Genomic DNA, 15,634 nt, shown 5'->3' with positions numbered 1-15,634 from the left:
AAAGTTTTTGACACATTTTCTCCTAATAGATCCAGAAAAAAGAAAACAAGCCCCACATTACCTCAGCAATGTGGTACAGCACAATACAGGGGTGCAGTTTTCAAATACAGGAGATACACACAAAAGCTGACATTCACAAGGATGCAGCTCATCTGCTAAGTGAGGGTACAGTACATTGCAAAAAAGACTTGGTGTTTTTGTATTTGTGTAGAACAACAATATATTGGACTATATATAGCATTTCCATTAGAAGCACTTTATAAACATCTGCTAATATCCTCTTCCCAAACTTTTGTTTATTCCTGTATTTTTAGAAACTCAGTTTCTTGGATTCTGTTACAAAATAACAGAAGGAATCAATCTAAATTACTAGGAGTAGAAAAACCATTCTGCTGACAGTCATTACAGTAAATCATGAAAAATGAAAAACAGTGGCTTTTCTTTTCCAAGTTTAACATCAAATTTGAACAATTCAAAGATACTGTGAATACTGACTATAATAATAAAGCTTCTTATATTGATTAATTAACTGTATGCTGTAAGACATTTTTGTTTAATAAGCAGCTTTATTTTTGTCTCATTCTATCATAGAACTTCACAAATAAACATTTGTTAACCTGCTGCCCATGCAAGTTTGCATTATCTCAGTCATCATCCTTCAAAACCTTTTTTTTTAAAAAAAGACTGACTTCTTCTCTGGCTGGAGACTTTTGTCTACAGTTTTCATAAAAAAATCACTTTGTTGTTGCATCAATCCAAATGTAATTGTGAACTACATCATTTTTAATGAGACATCCACGAGGAAACTGAACCTCTTTATGTTCAAAACTGCAACTGACTTAAAACATCTGCATTAATTTAGCTACCTTAATGGGCTTTTCCTAGTGTTACTCTATTTAGAGTTTTGTGCAGTGGCTCCACAACACATCCAGTGAAAATAAAGGGTAGGGAGGGAGCAGGGAGAATCTGATCTCCCTCAGGTTGAAATTCCTCCAGGACCCTACAGAATCATTGCCTATATTTATCACAATCTGGCCATGCCTATTTTTGACTTTATTTTTCAATGCCCTCCTCAAAAAAAGTTTTCACTTAAAAAAAAATCCCTGAGATTTTTGGTTCAGCTTTCAAGAATCCTACTGTAATCAGTCTCAACTGTTTTCAATTCTAGTGAAAAAGTATCTGATTCTTTTTGTGTGACTCATGCGTATCCATACTTATGCTCCTATACTGCAATGCAACTCAGAAAATCAAACAACTTCAGCAAGGGGTTGCACTTCATCTCTCTCAGCACACAGAAAGATTTCTATTCCTGCTCATTTTCCTTTTCTCACTTGTGAAGTCTATTTTTTTAATTAATATTGCTATAGTTCTGAAGAAGATACACTTCCTACTACCTGAAAAGATAATGACCCCAGAAGCCAAACGAGAATATAGAAATCCATATCTGAAAAGGACGTTTTCTAATTGTCAGAATGTGACACTTCATTAAAACCCTGCCTCTTTTTTCATCTCCTGGCTTAGTTTTGCTCTCTGTGAAACTGGTTTATTTTTTGAAAATTAATTTTTTCATGTTATATCTACACAGAAGTGTGTATATATTATTAAATAAAAAATCTTGATTTGGTGAAAAAAGATCAGTAAAGTTGTGAAACCAAGCTCTAAATAAGGAAATGCCAGAAATCACCAAACATCCATCTCTCGTTGTGAATTTTCATTTTGACACTCTCTTTAATTACAGGATTCACACTCACCTGCTAGGATCTTAAGTTTGACTGAAATTGTGAGACCTAGTCTAGGCCAGCTGTATCTGATAACTCTTTGTGGAAGTGAAGACAGTAATACTATGTTTTCAATGCAGGTTGATCCTAACAGCAAGTTCTGCTTGCTGGTGTCAGTTTTCAGCCTTTATAATTTCAAAATTTACGAACAGATGCCATGGGGATGGCAGAAAGCACCTCTCTCCTCCCAGGAATAACTCTGCCAGTTTTTAAGTCCTACTAAAAACTATGGACACTTTAGAGCTCTTTAAACAATAATGCTTCAAACAACATCTTGGTGTTATCCAATACATAGAATGAAACAACTCCTGATTAAAACATTACAAGCAGCAAACAAAGAATATTAGAGTCTGCCTTGTTCCACAGAAACTATTGGCAGGAGCCTACGTGACTCATAGGAAGCTCCCCATAATATCGACAGACTTAGGTTCAACACATCATCTAGTTTTCACTTACCAAACGTATCTGCAAAAATGCATACTTCCATGACCAAGGCAGTACTGCCAGAAGACCCCTTTTATATGCTTGAGGACTGATAAATTCATCTGGGAGAAAAGCTGAGTCCTTTCAAAGGATTATTGTCTAGATTTCCCAATCTTTCTCCATTTAGCAACTAATCCACTGCAGTCACCTTCACTGCCCTACCAACTTCAGGGACTGCATCAGCAATACTGTGCATCCCACCAGAATCAGTGCTGGGATTCAGCTGGAATTCAAGGGGACTCATGGCAGGAATCTGTTGATGGAACTAATTATGAGACAACTGCAGAGGACCTGAAGAAAAGCAGATGGCAGCTGTCATCTCTCTGACTTATGCAAAAAGATGGATTCACCCACCTGGTAAATTGCCGACTTTCCTCATGTACTTCCATTTCTGTGCTTTTAAATTCATTCAGTTCTTTCCGTATTGCTGCCTAATAAACAATAAATATATATTCAACCATATGAAACATGAATTGTAAGGAAAGTACAGAGTCTGAGAGGAAGCTAGCCCTACTCTGGTGGCTCTCACACCTTTCTGATCATAAACATGAATGAATTCTTTCCACTTACAATTATTTGTAGCAGTACCTTACAAAGAAAACCAAAGCATCAAACAACAACAAAGAAAGACAAAATATACTGCAGTGGACAAGCCAACCCTGCACTGCAATATGGCACTTGCTACAGATGAAAAAAGGAGAAGGGAGTCTGTTACCTCAACAGTCACCTGTTGAATATGCATCTACAAGGGCACTGTATCTCCACGCAAAGCCCCAGAGGAGCCAATGAATCACAGGTCCTGCACGGTAATTGTACAAACAGCAGGATCCTTGTATCTCCCACTGGAGACAGGACTTCAGGGATGCAAGATGAATAGCACTTTTTAAGTGCGAATTAGTCACTTGGCTTGATTAATTTTATGAAAAATTGCATGAAATATTTGGACATTTCAGGCTTGTGTTTTCAGTTGGCAAATACTAAAGAACAGCAGAAATTTAGTGCACTTTACAAATGCCAGTGCTTGTTGCTTACATTAGAAGAACAATAAGCAATTTACTTCATCAGGTAATACATATAATTTCTGAAAAATTCTACTGTATATTAGAAAGGTTTTTGTTTCTATGACAAATGATTTCCTACCTTCACTGCTAAATGAAATGCCAGTTTTTTCTTGCTCCCTCTTTTCTTTCCCCATTTTAAATAAAAGCAGTATCATTTCATTAATCCCTAAAGAAATCTCATCTGGCGTGCAAGCCTTTCAATGCAGAACAGACATAGAGCATGATAAAATTACAGCATCACCAGACTGAGGTCTCATAAATGAGAAATTTCATTTTAAGCAGGGTATGGTTCTGTTTAGCCACAGCAGCACACTTACACGAGGCTGCTGCAATAACTAGGAAAGAGAGCGTCATTTCTGAGCACCAAATCAGCAGCAAAACCACCAGAGCTCCAGCTCCATAATATTGTTACAGTACTATCTTCTGCTCCCACTGGAATTAGAAAAATGAATTCCTTGGGAGAAAAGGGCAAAGGAGTTTCCAGGCAACCCAGGGGCTTTGCCTTTCTGCTGAGGCCAACGAACATGGGGATCAGAAACAGCCATGGACATCTGGTCATTACAAAATGAACTGAGATTAAAACCCATCACCCTAGAGTAGACAGGAAACTCCCCTGCTTGTTCTAGTGAAGCTTACCCATTTTTTTTGGTAAGATGGACCTCAGTGAAAGTGGAGGTGCTGGGTCCTCTAATCTCCCACAGAGTATATGAGGACTAGAGAGAGTTCAGTACCTCCCAGAACCAACATCTTGAAACAGTTTAGGTACATTTTTAATGTCTCCACCTTGACTTGCTATGAGAGTCTCCTTTGAATATCAGGTGAGCTGTCATTAATGCTAAAATACAAGCTGAAATAAAATTAGTGCTTCACAGTCCTCAGCCAGAAGACAATGGATTTGTGCACACATAATTTTTCATACCAAGCATGTCATAGGATTACCATAAAAGTTGTTTCAAATCAAGTACTAAAAGGGCCAGAACTTTTTGATATGTAAATCTAACATATAAAACTTTCCTTTTTTGAAGTGGTGTAGGAGGAAAATGGATGAGTATTTTATGGTAATCTTTGGCTGATTTATCCTTTAAAAGGGAATCACAACATAATTTGTCCCATTCCTTGTAGTTAGGCAGAGGAACTATTAATTGCAGCATGTTTGGGGCAAACCTCCCCAGGACTGCTGCCCACGTAGAATTATAGAATTATCTCCAAAATTGACAGCTATGGCCAAGAATCCTCAGAAAGATGGAATAGCTTCTACCTTTTACACTTGAATGGATTGCAAAAATAACTCTTGGTGATATTGATGCAGGCTTCTGCCTGCAGAAACTTTGCCTGAACTCCAATGATCATGGCTATCTTTGCCAACAGCACGTACCTGGCTTAGCAAGGCTTTAAAAGTGCAAGAAATTCTGGCCTGATCTGTTGTAAAAGAGCTGGCAAACACACCCTTAACAGGCACCTGAGTGAGTTTTCTTAGCTGCAGGCAGTAAATGCACAGCACCATGACAATTTTGCTGTCTCCAGCAGATGAAACGCATGATGCTTGCACCAAGAAATCACAGATCAGAAGAAGCAACCAAAAGTGAACGATGCAAGAATTTAATTATAATCTAAATCTGCCCCTTGCCTTGTCTGCGGGAGTTAACCTGGCCCAAGGCTTGTCAGCACGACGATCATAATCCGGAGAATCTGTGACCTCCACGTACTCATTAAACCGCAGGATTCGCCTTGCTTGAAGTTCGGCCACTGTAGGCCTCAGGCTGAGCTGTAAGCCGAAGGCAGAAAATAGTACACTTAATAAGACATAATAAAATAAAAGCTGAGGGTATGATGTAATCTCTAGAGAACTTTAATGGTGTTTCTAAATAGGGTCACTTTCAGGTGTCTAAAAAAAGGCACCACCCTGGGAGCACTGCATGGGAATGGGGGAGCAGCATAACCTAATTTCTTCAATTATAAAAATAGTCTTTGTCAGGCAGGTCACAGAGAATCTTGACAGTTATCCCTGGAATATTAATTGTGACTTTGCAACTGTCACTCTGTTTACCCCACTAGATGATAGGTCTGTCTGCATTAACAATTACACGCTCTGGTATGTTCAGCTATAATACAGAAAATAAGCCTGATATGGAGGGACCTGCCTAACTAAAAAAAAAATTAACATCTGGTGGTCAGGCATTCTATCTTAGTCATTACGATGCCCAGCCACAGGGTTCCAGTCACCTCAAACAACATTCATTTTAATCAGCTAAAGACAATCACATTAAGGAAAAAAAATAATACTGCAACTATTTTTGCAGAGAAGGACAAAGGAGACGTACAAAAATTTTTCCCATCCTCTCCCACAATGACACCCCAGAGCTAGAATAGCACATCACTGTTTTGTTTTGTTTATTTATTTATTTATTATTTTTATTTCACAGGGACAATGAGCACAATCCCATCTGGAGCAGGCAAGACTGCTGCTGATGTGGCCAGGAGAAGGGTGAAGGAGTGGGCACACACTGCTTTGCTACCCTCTCTGCTGCCCAAGGGAAGAGTGGATCTATAGGCATGGCTGCCCTTGAACATATGTCACAGCGGTGGTCATGCTCACAGAGGAAACTCCCAGATCATTTCTTCCCCCTGCTTACACGGACAAATATTAAGCATGGGCAGACTGTATGCTTTTTTGAGGTATGGGAAACCGGAAAGAATGGGGTTTCTCCCTAGAAGGATTTGGCTGGTACTGCCTTTTAAACAGATTTCTAATATGGGGACATGACTAACGCATATTTGCATTAATGTATGTACACTGAATTTTTGAATCTTACAAAAAAATAATCCTATGCGCACAAACACACAATACAAAACAAAACAAACAAAAAAAAACACGTCATCACCTTTCTACTGAGTCTACGTTTTATTTCTCTTTTGGCTTCCTGTTCTTCTTCTTCATTCTTCTCTGTTTTTAGAAGAGATAAAAAGCAGTGAATATTTACACATTATAACTTCACATACTTACTTCTCTTGGTTTAAAGCTTCAGGACTTCAAATCTTGGCTAATGTTTGCTCGTATTTTGGGGTGATCCTGCATGTATTCTCTGCTTTTTGATTTTGTGTGCTCTTATTTCTTTTCCCTATCCACATTTCCCCCCAATTCTGTAGACTTCTTGAGTCACCATGATGGGTCAGGAACATAGCAAAGAGAAGGCTTCCGTGTAACAGCAAGTAAGAGGTACTCTGAAAGAGCTGTCTAATGATTCAATTACTCATCCTAGTATTAAAATCACTATTGCTTTTACTTCCAACATGCCATCTCTTGACTAAGAGTCTAATTATTCATAAGGGTCAAAGAAAAAATTTTGCTCTGAGTATCTGAATCAGCCGAGTTTCCTCTACTGCTACAGAATGGAATGAATCAATGACAATTCTTTTTACTGTCAGCTGTTAGTGCAAATTGTCTTTGTTGCTTTAACATTTTTTTCTGACTTTATAATGAATGTATATGATTCATTACTCAGATATTCTTGGTTAAGGACCACTAGCTAAACCAAATGCAACGTATAACTTCTATGCCCTGAATGGGTACAACAGAAAATTGCACGTGCATGTTCTGAATGTACTTGGGAACAAAACTGAAATGTGCTATTAATAAATTTCTGAGCTAACCAAACTTGATTTCTTGAGTGCCACTGACAAGAACACTTACAAGGGCACATTCATATAGACTCAGCATTTTTTTAATTTGATGTGTGTTCTGAATAATATTATCTACTTTATTGATCCACCTCATAGCTACATGCAAGCTTAACTTTGTTGTGGCTGAAATATACCACCTAGAAATATTTTTAGAATTCAGATCCTGTTTTATTCAAGGTTGGTGGTTATGGATTCCAAGTTGCAGTTCAAGGCTAACTATAAAGCTCATTTGTCTATTGTGGATGCAGCCAACCTGCATAGGCGAAAAGGCACTTTTAAATTCCAGCGTCGTTCAACACTCTGTCTGCTATGGCCAGCCTGTGGAGTTACTATAGGCAACCTAGCTGCAAAAGAGCTTCCATGTCATGGCTGGTATGCTGGAGGTAACACTGTGACAGGTCACCTAACAGCACGTGCACATTTCATTGCTGACTCAAAGGCTCTCATGTAAGAAGAATACAGTGGAAAGGGGAAGAAGGACAAGTGATTAAAAAAAAATAAAGAAAGAAAGAAAGTGACGATAAGAAGAACCAGCCCAAGAACTGTTCTGGGAGAAGATCCCAACACCAACCCCAGATTTCTATTGGCAAGATGCAATTGCAAGGGCTTGCAGCCAGAATTAGGTTGGATCTATTGTTGACGGTGATTTTATTGAGATACCGAAATATGAACATAATTCATGGCTTATTAATAGCTTTTCTCTTAAACCATGAAGAAATGGATCTGTAAGGATCTGTAACTGACTAAACTGAAAAATGGAGAGTTAAAGATTAATTTACTTAAACTTTTTTGTTATTATTATTAACATATCTATCAATAAACAAGCTGTGTGTATTTGAGGACTTGACTTTAGATGATAACTCTTTTCATGACATCTTCACCTAACAAAATCAAAAGCTCTCTAGCTTTTTTTAGGACAGGTAAGTCATCTGTAGGCTTTTGTTTAAACAAAATATTGCATAGTACTTAAACATAAATTATTAATTTGGGGTTCCATTTACCTGGGATTTGTTTGACATACAAATTTTTGCCCCTTCAGGAACTGAATCACTTCAGTCCTACCTCATAGAAATTCTCCAGTAGCAGAAAAGATGCAACTGGATAATGCACATCAGTGGATATATACACACAGTTACACATTCAAATTGGTTTATTTCTAGAAAGAAAACTCAAGAGCTGACGTAAAGGGACTGAAATCTGGTGGCTGCTGTTAATGTCCTTAATCTGCTGTTTGGCCAAATGCACCAGGTTCCTGGCACTGACCACTCTCCCTCGTACCTAAAGCACCTATTGCATCTCTCCAGACTGCTGAGTGGAGCGGCGCTCTACAGAAACACTGCTCTGACAGAAATTCTTACTAAGAATAACACTATAATGCATTTTTTTGTCTTTTAAAGTTTTGAAAGTTGCCACAGTGATTTAAAAAGATGCATTGAGCTAAAAATAATGGGGCTTGTGCTCCTTCTCCTTCAGGTGTCGTGGAAAATCCCACCCAGAGGCTAAGTTCCAGCTGCAGGTATGAACTGACTGACTCGCCCAAATAGGAACGTGTTAATGCACGGAAACACCTTTCTGACTGCTTTCCACCTTAAAAGCAGATCTGATCTGTAGGATGTGGAGAAGGAAAACATAAACACAGTGTTCCCAGCTCCAAGTCCCCTCCTCAGGCTGCCACGGTTGCCGCACTGGCAAAGGACCAGCTGAGCAATCGCCCTTTGCTTGCAGCGCTCTCCAGTCAGGTCCCAGCAAGCTGTGGCTTTCCTCCTTCCCTGCCTGCAGCTCCTGGGAGGCACATCAGCACACAGGTCAAACGGGCATTTGACTACCCACTGAAACCATTTTATTTAGTGCCATGGTGTCCGAGTTAAAAAGCCCAATGGTCAAAGTAGAACAAACAGCTTCCCTGGCATCTGTATGTTATCGCTCCTGCAACGTCCGCCCCATTAAATCCTGCCACCTTCTGTTTCTGCGGGACATCTGCTTCACAGCAGAAGGGGAGAAGAGAAGAGAGGATTTGCTCTGCCCAAGGACTGTTCTGCTCTTGACCAGAAAGCACTCCAGGAGCATGAAACTGAACTTTCCATTGTGTCCCTGTGGGGATTAGCTATGTTTAGACTTCTCTGTGGGCTTGCTGAGGAAAGAAAAAGAAAAGACAAACAAAGTGCCTCCCTCTTGGAATGCTGTGGAACGCAAAAAGCGGCTTCTCTTTCCTGGTTTTACAAGAAAAGATAATCATTAATAACTAACTAGCACCAAGGGCTAAACACTGCTTTCTACAAAGCCAGTACTGGCAAGTGTGCAGGTGCACCGGACAAGAAGTTCACTGTCTTTTACAGATACGGGAAAAAATACAATTATCTTAATCTAAAATTCCTGGAAGAATAAAAAGTTTCTTTGCTGTAATACAATGCTATAAATACTACCAGCTCAGAGCCAGTACACAAGAAACCTGTCTGTATTAAAACCACAAGGCTTTATCTATTCCTTCGAGTGGACTCTTGAGCTATCATAACTTTGTTTTAGTGTGGGAAGACTCAAAAGTTTGGATAGTTTTATCCAAATTATTTTTACACAAAGCAGCCTGCAATGTCTTGCAATTTTACTCAGTCACAGGATTTTCAGCAACTGGTTTATCTGGTAATATTATCAAAACAAATCTTCTTGCAACACAGATTTCCTCATCTTAAATGGAAATACAGAAAAAGAAGACATTCTGACTTTTTCTGAACCTCTTGAAAGATTTGGGCTGAACTTAATCCTGAAATAAACATTTGGACCTTTACCACTTAATGTAACCTCAAAGTCTGATAAATATTACTCAAAACAATACTTTCCCTTGGTTGCAGTTTACATACAAGCAATAATTTTCCCCACGCAATACTTAAAAAGGAGGAAGGAAGCTTTATGAAAGGAATCCCAAATTATTCACAAAAGTTGCCTACAACAACAAAGGCATTTAAGAGATGTAAACATTTCTGAATGATCCACAGGAAGGGAATGCCATAATTTTGATAAATGATATGCAGGTTTTAGAGCTGAGAAAGAACTTGCACTCTCAAAGGGCTCTGAGTCAGACTGTCATCACAAACACTGTCTTTTCTTGTGTTTGCTTTGCTTTTTAAAGATTAACTTGAAATATTTTATATAACTGTGATGAGCAAAAAGCAGTTGTGTATTCTACATGTGCTTGTCAGTGGCTCTGCTTTTGTTATTTATTTATCTTTCCATTTATATGTCTGCATTTCAGCACTTATTTTTGCTCTCCCTTGCACCTTTAAGCCAGACACAGGGAAGCAGCAGGGAAGGATGGCTGGCTACAGAGGAAAAGAACAGTGAAGGGGTATTGAGTGCAAAGCATGGTATGTTGCCAAAAACATCAAGTAAACAAGCTGAAACAGGAGTAGAAATCTATTAACTGCTTTCCAGTCTTGAGCTACTTATTGCAAAATCAGTGACCAGAATAAACAATGGCAAAAGCGATACTAAATACACTATAAATATGTTGGTAGATCAGTTATCTAGAGATCAGCTAGACAGAGAGCACAAGAAGCCCTGCTGATGTTCCCACCTCAGTGTCCATATCCTAGAGCACCAAAGATGTTTTGGAATTACCTTTCCCACATAGTTCAGTGTGAGCTGCTTGTCATGTCAAATACTTCTGTATTTCCCATTTTATCTTTATTATGACTGTGCAATCTACAGGTTAAGAAATTATGTCCTTAGAAAGCTCATTCACGTTATGTGTTTGACAGGAGTCCCTTGAACTTGTGCACCATAATGCATAAACAGCAGCTTCCCCTTTTCAATAAGACATGACACGATTTGACTTTGAAAAGCTTGCACAGTAGCAATAGGATTTTATTAGCGCAGAAAGTTGCCTGAAAGCTAATAATTCTTATTCCTCCTTGATTTGCTGGCCTGAGCAGGTGACAGTGACCAGTCCATGGACTTTGTCAGGAAAACAGCCTATTAGCTTTTCTTCCATTGGCATGCTGTGCACCAGGGTTACACAGATGAATTCCATATTTTTTTGAACAATTGTTGGAAATAACTGCATTATACCTGCTCTTTCAGTTACATCAACTGTGGAAAGTTTTATATATACCATATATATATATAAAGAACAGATGAGTTCTGAGATTTGCTATGCGTGAAAGGCTTCCATGTGCATTTTCTTCCTTGTAAATGTTTGTATCATTTATTTCTTTGACATAAGCATCAGCTACTAGCCACTCCTGCAGAAAGAACACAGGGCTAGCTGGAGCTGGGCATGGCAATTGTTACAGTGCGTGTTTAGATAACATCTATATTAAAAAAAGATTCATAAAGACAAAAAATGCCTGTTCTAAAGAGTTTAACAGCCTAAAAACAAAAACAGCATAACGAAATTGGAAAATAAGTATAGATGGTAAAAATCCTGTTTTCCAAAGTTCTGCTCCTGACTATTTGAATCACAGACTTAAATTTTTGTACAGGGATACTGAAGAATGATTTAATCATCAAAAAGATATTCAGTAGGAATGTACTATCCAAGTTCCAGTACTGAAGACAAATAAATACATTTATTTCAGAAATGGATATAAGTTATGGATATAACGGATATAATACTGAAGCATTTGGCATATGCCTGTTCCCTTTCCTCTGAATACTTCACCTTTCTTCTTAATCCACTTTCCAAACTCTGCCCTTATATCCCACCTCCAAGTGTTACTGATATTCCCTCTTCCTCCTCAGAAAAAATAGGTGGAAGTTTAACCAGCCTTGAACTACTTCTAAGGGGTATCTAATTCATTTCTGGGTTTTAGGACTGGCTTCAAGAAGTGGGATTGTGACAAGAAAAATTCAGCATCTTGAATATATGCAATTTTCACAGCTACCATTACAGGTTAGCATATAAGTCTAGTGTTGACTTGTTATTTTCAAGAACATAATTTCTCTCCAATTATGGATCTAACACTAGAGTAACAATGACCAGGCCTCCATATGAATCCAACATATGCTGTGCTCACTTTCTAAGTAAGTATTAACTTAAACCTGAATAAAATACTTACGCTTTAGGATATTTCTTTGCTCTAGCTCTTCAGTTGTAGGCCTCTGGCTAAGTCTCCTGTAAGAACAAAGTAAGTGACTGATTTTAAACCAGATCTAAATAACACCTGACGATTTGTAATGCAGCTTAAAAGGTGTCTTATATAGCCATTCTTATAAAGCTACTCATTTCCAGTTGAGGTATTCAACCACAGACAATTTCCACATGTAGTTATAATACCTGGGCATGTAACCTCAGTACTGACTGGGCATTTCTTTTAGCATTTATATTCTCACCACTTGAATACATAAGTGATACTTGCACAATATTACAGAAATTGTACCAGCAAATTTAAATTCCTCATTTACAGGTATAATTTTATGAAAGAGTTCGTAAACCTTTTTTGTCCCCAGGCATCATAATTATGATAAGCTGTGCAATCATAAGATTATTCTCAGGTATTTTGAATGCAAATCCTGTGTTTTTTTTTTAACAAAACAAAACATAAGCTGAGCATTCCTCATCAATTTGCAAGTACATTAAAATTGTGGAGTTTCTATTAAAACTTGATTTTATTTAGTTACTTATATATAAAAATAACCATTTAAGAAATATCTGAGATATTAATTTTCTGGTCTATATAGCGGAGAACATGGTGGATATTGTCTTTGTGTTTAATAAACAAGTTCACTTGTTTGCTTGAGAAAAGGAGCAAGAAAAATTTCAGCAGTAAAATTGATGTTGCAGATGTCTTAACAGTTGGAAATCCCCTCTGCCCAGCAACCCCCCCAGCTCACTACAGACCATTTGTAGCCTCATGAAAGCCACCTGATTCAAACAACGCTTAGCATTTCTGTGACACCTGGAGACAAAGAGGATGGTGTGGAGGGTGCTTGTGACCATCGAATGGGACTGAAGAGCTGAGTTTTGACTCAAACAGGGACTTTCTGGTAAGGAATGGAGAAAAAACACTGTGATGGAGAGACTGGTTTCCAGTTACACTATGGGGGGGTCATTTCTGGTAAAGAACTGCTTCAGCATCAGACCTTCTATTTTTTTAACAGCTCCAGGTCTCATTATGTACAAAGTTTCCGTTGTGTTCATGTGATTTTCGGATTGTGAGGAGGTTTGAAAGGAGTGACCAACCCCATGCTGCAGGAAGTTCCTGACCCAGCACTCATTGGGCTGTGGGAACAGGACTTCCACTGCCTTCAGACACTTCTCCACCAGATCTCTGGTCTTAGGTGCTGATCACGACATCAGGAATTTTAAAAGAAGATGCCATAAACTTGGCTGTGATTTCATACCTGAGCACAGGTATTGCACCTGGCATTGTACCAGGCACCATAAGCTTTGCACATCTATTTTATCTCTGTGTGGTGAGGGTGCCAGCCTGGCAAAACTGGCAATGCCAGGCAGGAGAGCTGAGGGCAAGAATCAAAGAGCGGCTTGTTCACTGTAAGCCCCAGAGGGAATACAGATAAGCGGGATGTGATTACCAGAGCTGGAATTTGGTTAGGAAAACACTGATAACAACCAGGCTTCTTTATTAGCAGGAGAAAAATGACCTTTGGGCTCTACAAAAAAAGATGCATACCTCTCACAGTTAGGGAATGAAATAAATTACTTAGCTAGCCATGCAATTCATGGAGCACCTCAGCACATGTGCTAAGTGCTGGTGCCGGGCTGCTGGGCTTCTGTACTGGAGTAGCACTGGCCGCACTGCCCAGTATCTGGAAATCTAACAAACACAGGACATCCTCCAAGTCTGCCTGGACGACATTGCCAAGCACAAGAGAAACAACGACAAGCCTGGGAAAATCCAGATGTATTGTAGTCTGTTCTCAGAGACTGTAAAAACCAAAGTTAACACTTTGGATGATTTTTTTTTTAAGTTTGTAAAAATAAAAGTGAAAATATTTTTTAATGCGATGTTCTCAAGTTCAGGAGGAGAAAGTAATGTATGCCCCACAGCAGTTAGCAGCATGAGAAAGACATGCTCAGAGGTAAGCACACTACTGATCTACAAATTCAGTCTCTGTTAATTTCTTTTGCTGGAACCAGTACATGAATAATTAATCATTTAGAGAACAGGAGAAGGGTGGAAAGGAACATAAGGGAAGAACATGTACAAGCATACTTTATGTGTCTGAAACTACAATTCTGACTGAGAGGGGGACACGTAAGTTCAAGTCCCTGCTAACCAACATGAGGAAAAGCTTGAACCATGGTACTGATTGTTCTGGAGTCACTTTTATTCCCATATAAAACAAACAAGCAAAAAAAAAAAAAAACCACAACCAACCAACCAAAACAAAACAAAACAAAAAAAACCTCACCCTCTGAAGCTCTCAGGTTTGTCTCCAGCAGAACAAAAATCTAACGCTGACATTTTAAAGGTTTGTGAGAAATTAAAATACAATTTTCCAGACTGTTTTACTGTGACGATCCTGCACTGCATATTGGGCTGAATTTAAAATGTGAACCCAATGTTATTCACCATCTTCCTCCACCTCCACCCAGTAAAAACACATTTACACTGCAACTAATACCTCACTAGCTTTGTTCCAATCTGATGTCTGATTTCCTGCCTCTCCTCTTCAGATGTGCACTGCAAGATGTTTTTGTCTTCTAATTCTTTCTTAGATGGTCTGTTGCCAAGTTTGATAGCAAGAGTATCCCTACGACGAATTTTACTTGCCAAAGAGCCTGAGGAAAGGAAGAGGAGGGTAAATTTAGTTCATTCATGCTTAGGTTACAAACACAAACTCTGAGTAAGGACTTTAATACCTCCCCAAAGCAGCCTTGTTCTGACATGCAGGTGAAGAATTTTAATTAACATCAAAAGGGAAATAGTTTCAACTCAGCTCAAAACAATAAGAAGTTGGAAGACTTGCATGAAAAAGCTAACAACCAAAATGACAGAGGAGTTTAACAAGGACAAATCTACATTTAGGTGTCTTTGAAGTCTGATACATTATAGGCTGATTTATTTACCTACTTAGTACTGTTAGCAAAATGCAGCTCTTTTTCTTAAACTTTAAATTAAAATGAGAACGAAGTCTTGTTCTTCCGTCTTTCTCCTCATTCTTTTTTTTTCCAATGTAATGCTACTTATTTCTTGTATACTGCTTTCTGTCTTTAACTAATTTGTAAAAAATAAAAATAAAAAAATAGTTGAATAAAATGAAAAATACTCTGAGAACTTGCAAAGTATTCTAGGCAGGATGCCCCAGGCACTGAAGCAATCTCTTTATCCATAAAGCAGATACAGTAGGGACAACAAACACACCATTTTGCCTGTGTTAGCGTCAGCCAGCTGTGGAACAACTTCCCTTGTCTCGTTATTCTGACAGAGAGGGCTACCTATGTCCTATGATGGCATGATTTTATGATGTATGACAGTTTGTTAAGGTCACAGGCTCCCATTTCACTTCTTATTAAGACACTGCTGGTGTCTGAATCGATGAATTTTTAGTTGCTACCACTTTGGATGGTATTCAGACCAAAGGGAGAACTGCAGAAGACTTCAATGTCTCAAGCTATCTGGCACTTCACCATCTGCTGCACCAGTGTTCATGCTGTTACATGCCTTGCCCTTG

At 38.6% G+C, this 15,634-nt stretch overlaps 1 protein-coding gene across 5 annotated transcripts in view; it reads right to left on the bottom strand.

Moving 5' to 3' along the window:
• Window positions 1-15,634, bottom strand: part of PHACTR2 (phosphatase and actin regulator 2) — a 138,117-nt gene that overhangs the window by 6,740 nt on the left and 115,743 nt on the right. For all 5 annotated transcript variants that reach the window (XM_040553358.1, XM_040553354.1, XM_040553357.1 and 2 more), the window contains 5 exons: window positions 14,585-14,741; window positions 12,055-12,110; window positions 6,205-6,266; window positions 4,950-5,087; window positions 2,616-2,692 (listed from right to left, as the gene is read on the bottom strand). In XM_040553358.1, the coding sequence (XP_040409292.1) occupies window positions 2,616-2,692; window positions 4,950-5,087; window positions 6,205-6,266; window positions 12,055-12,110; window positions 14,585-14,741 (490 nt within the window). The remainder of the gene's footprint in view (window positions 1-2,615; window positions 2,693-4,949; window positions 5,088-6,204; window positions 6,267-12,054; window positions 12,111-14,584; window positions 14,742-15,634) is intronic.

Source organism: Cygnus olor, chromosome 3 (genome assembly GCF_009769625.2).
Source record: "Cygnus olor isolate bCygOlo1 chromosome 3, bCygOlo1.pri.v2, whole genome shotgun sequence".
In the NCBI taxonomy this organism is placed as follows: Eukaryota; Metazoa; Chordata; class Aves; order Anseriformes; family Anatidae; genus Cygnus; species Cygnus olor.
Note: the sequence above shows the minus strand (reverse complement) of the source record. Positions and strands in the feature narration are given on the sequence as shown.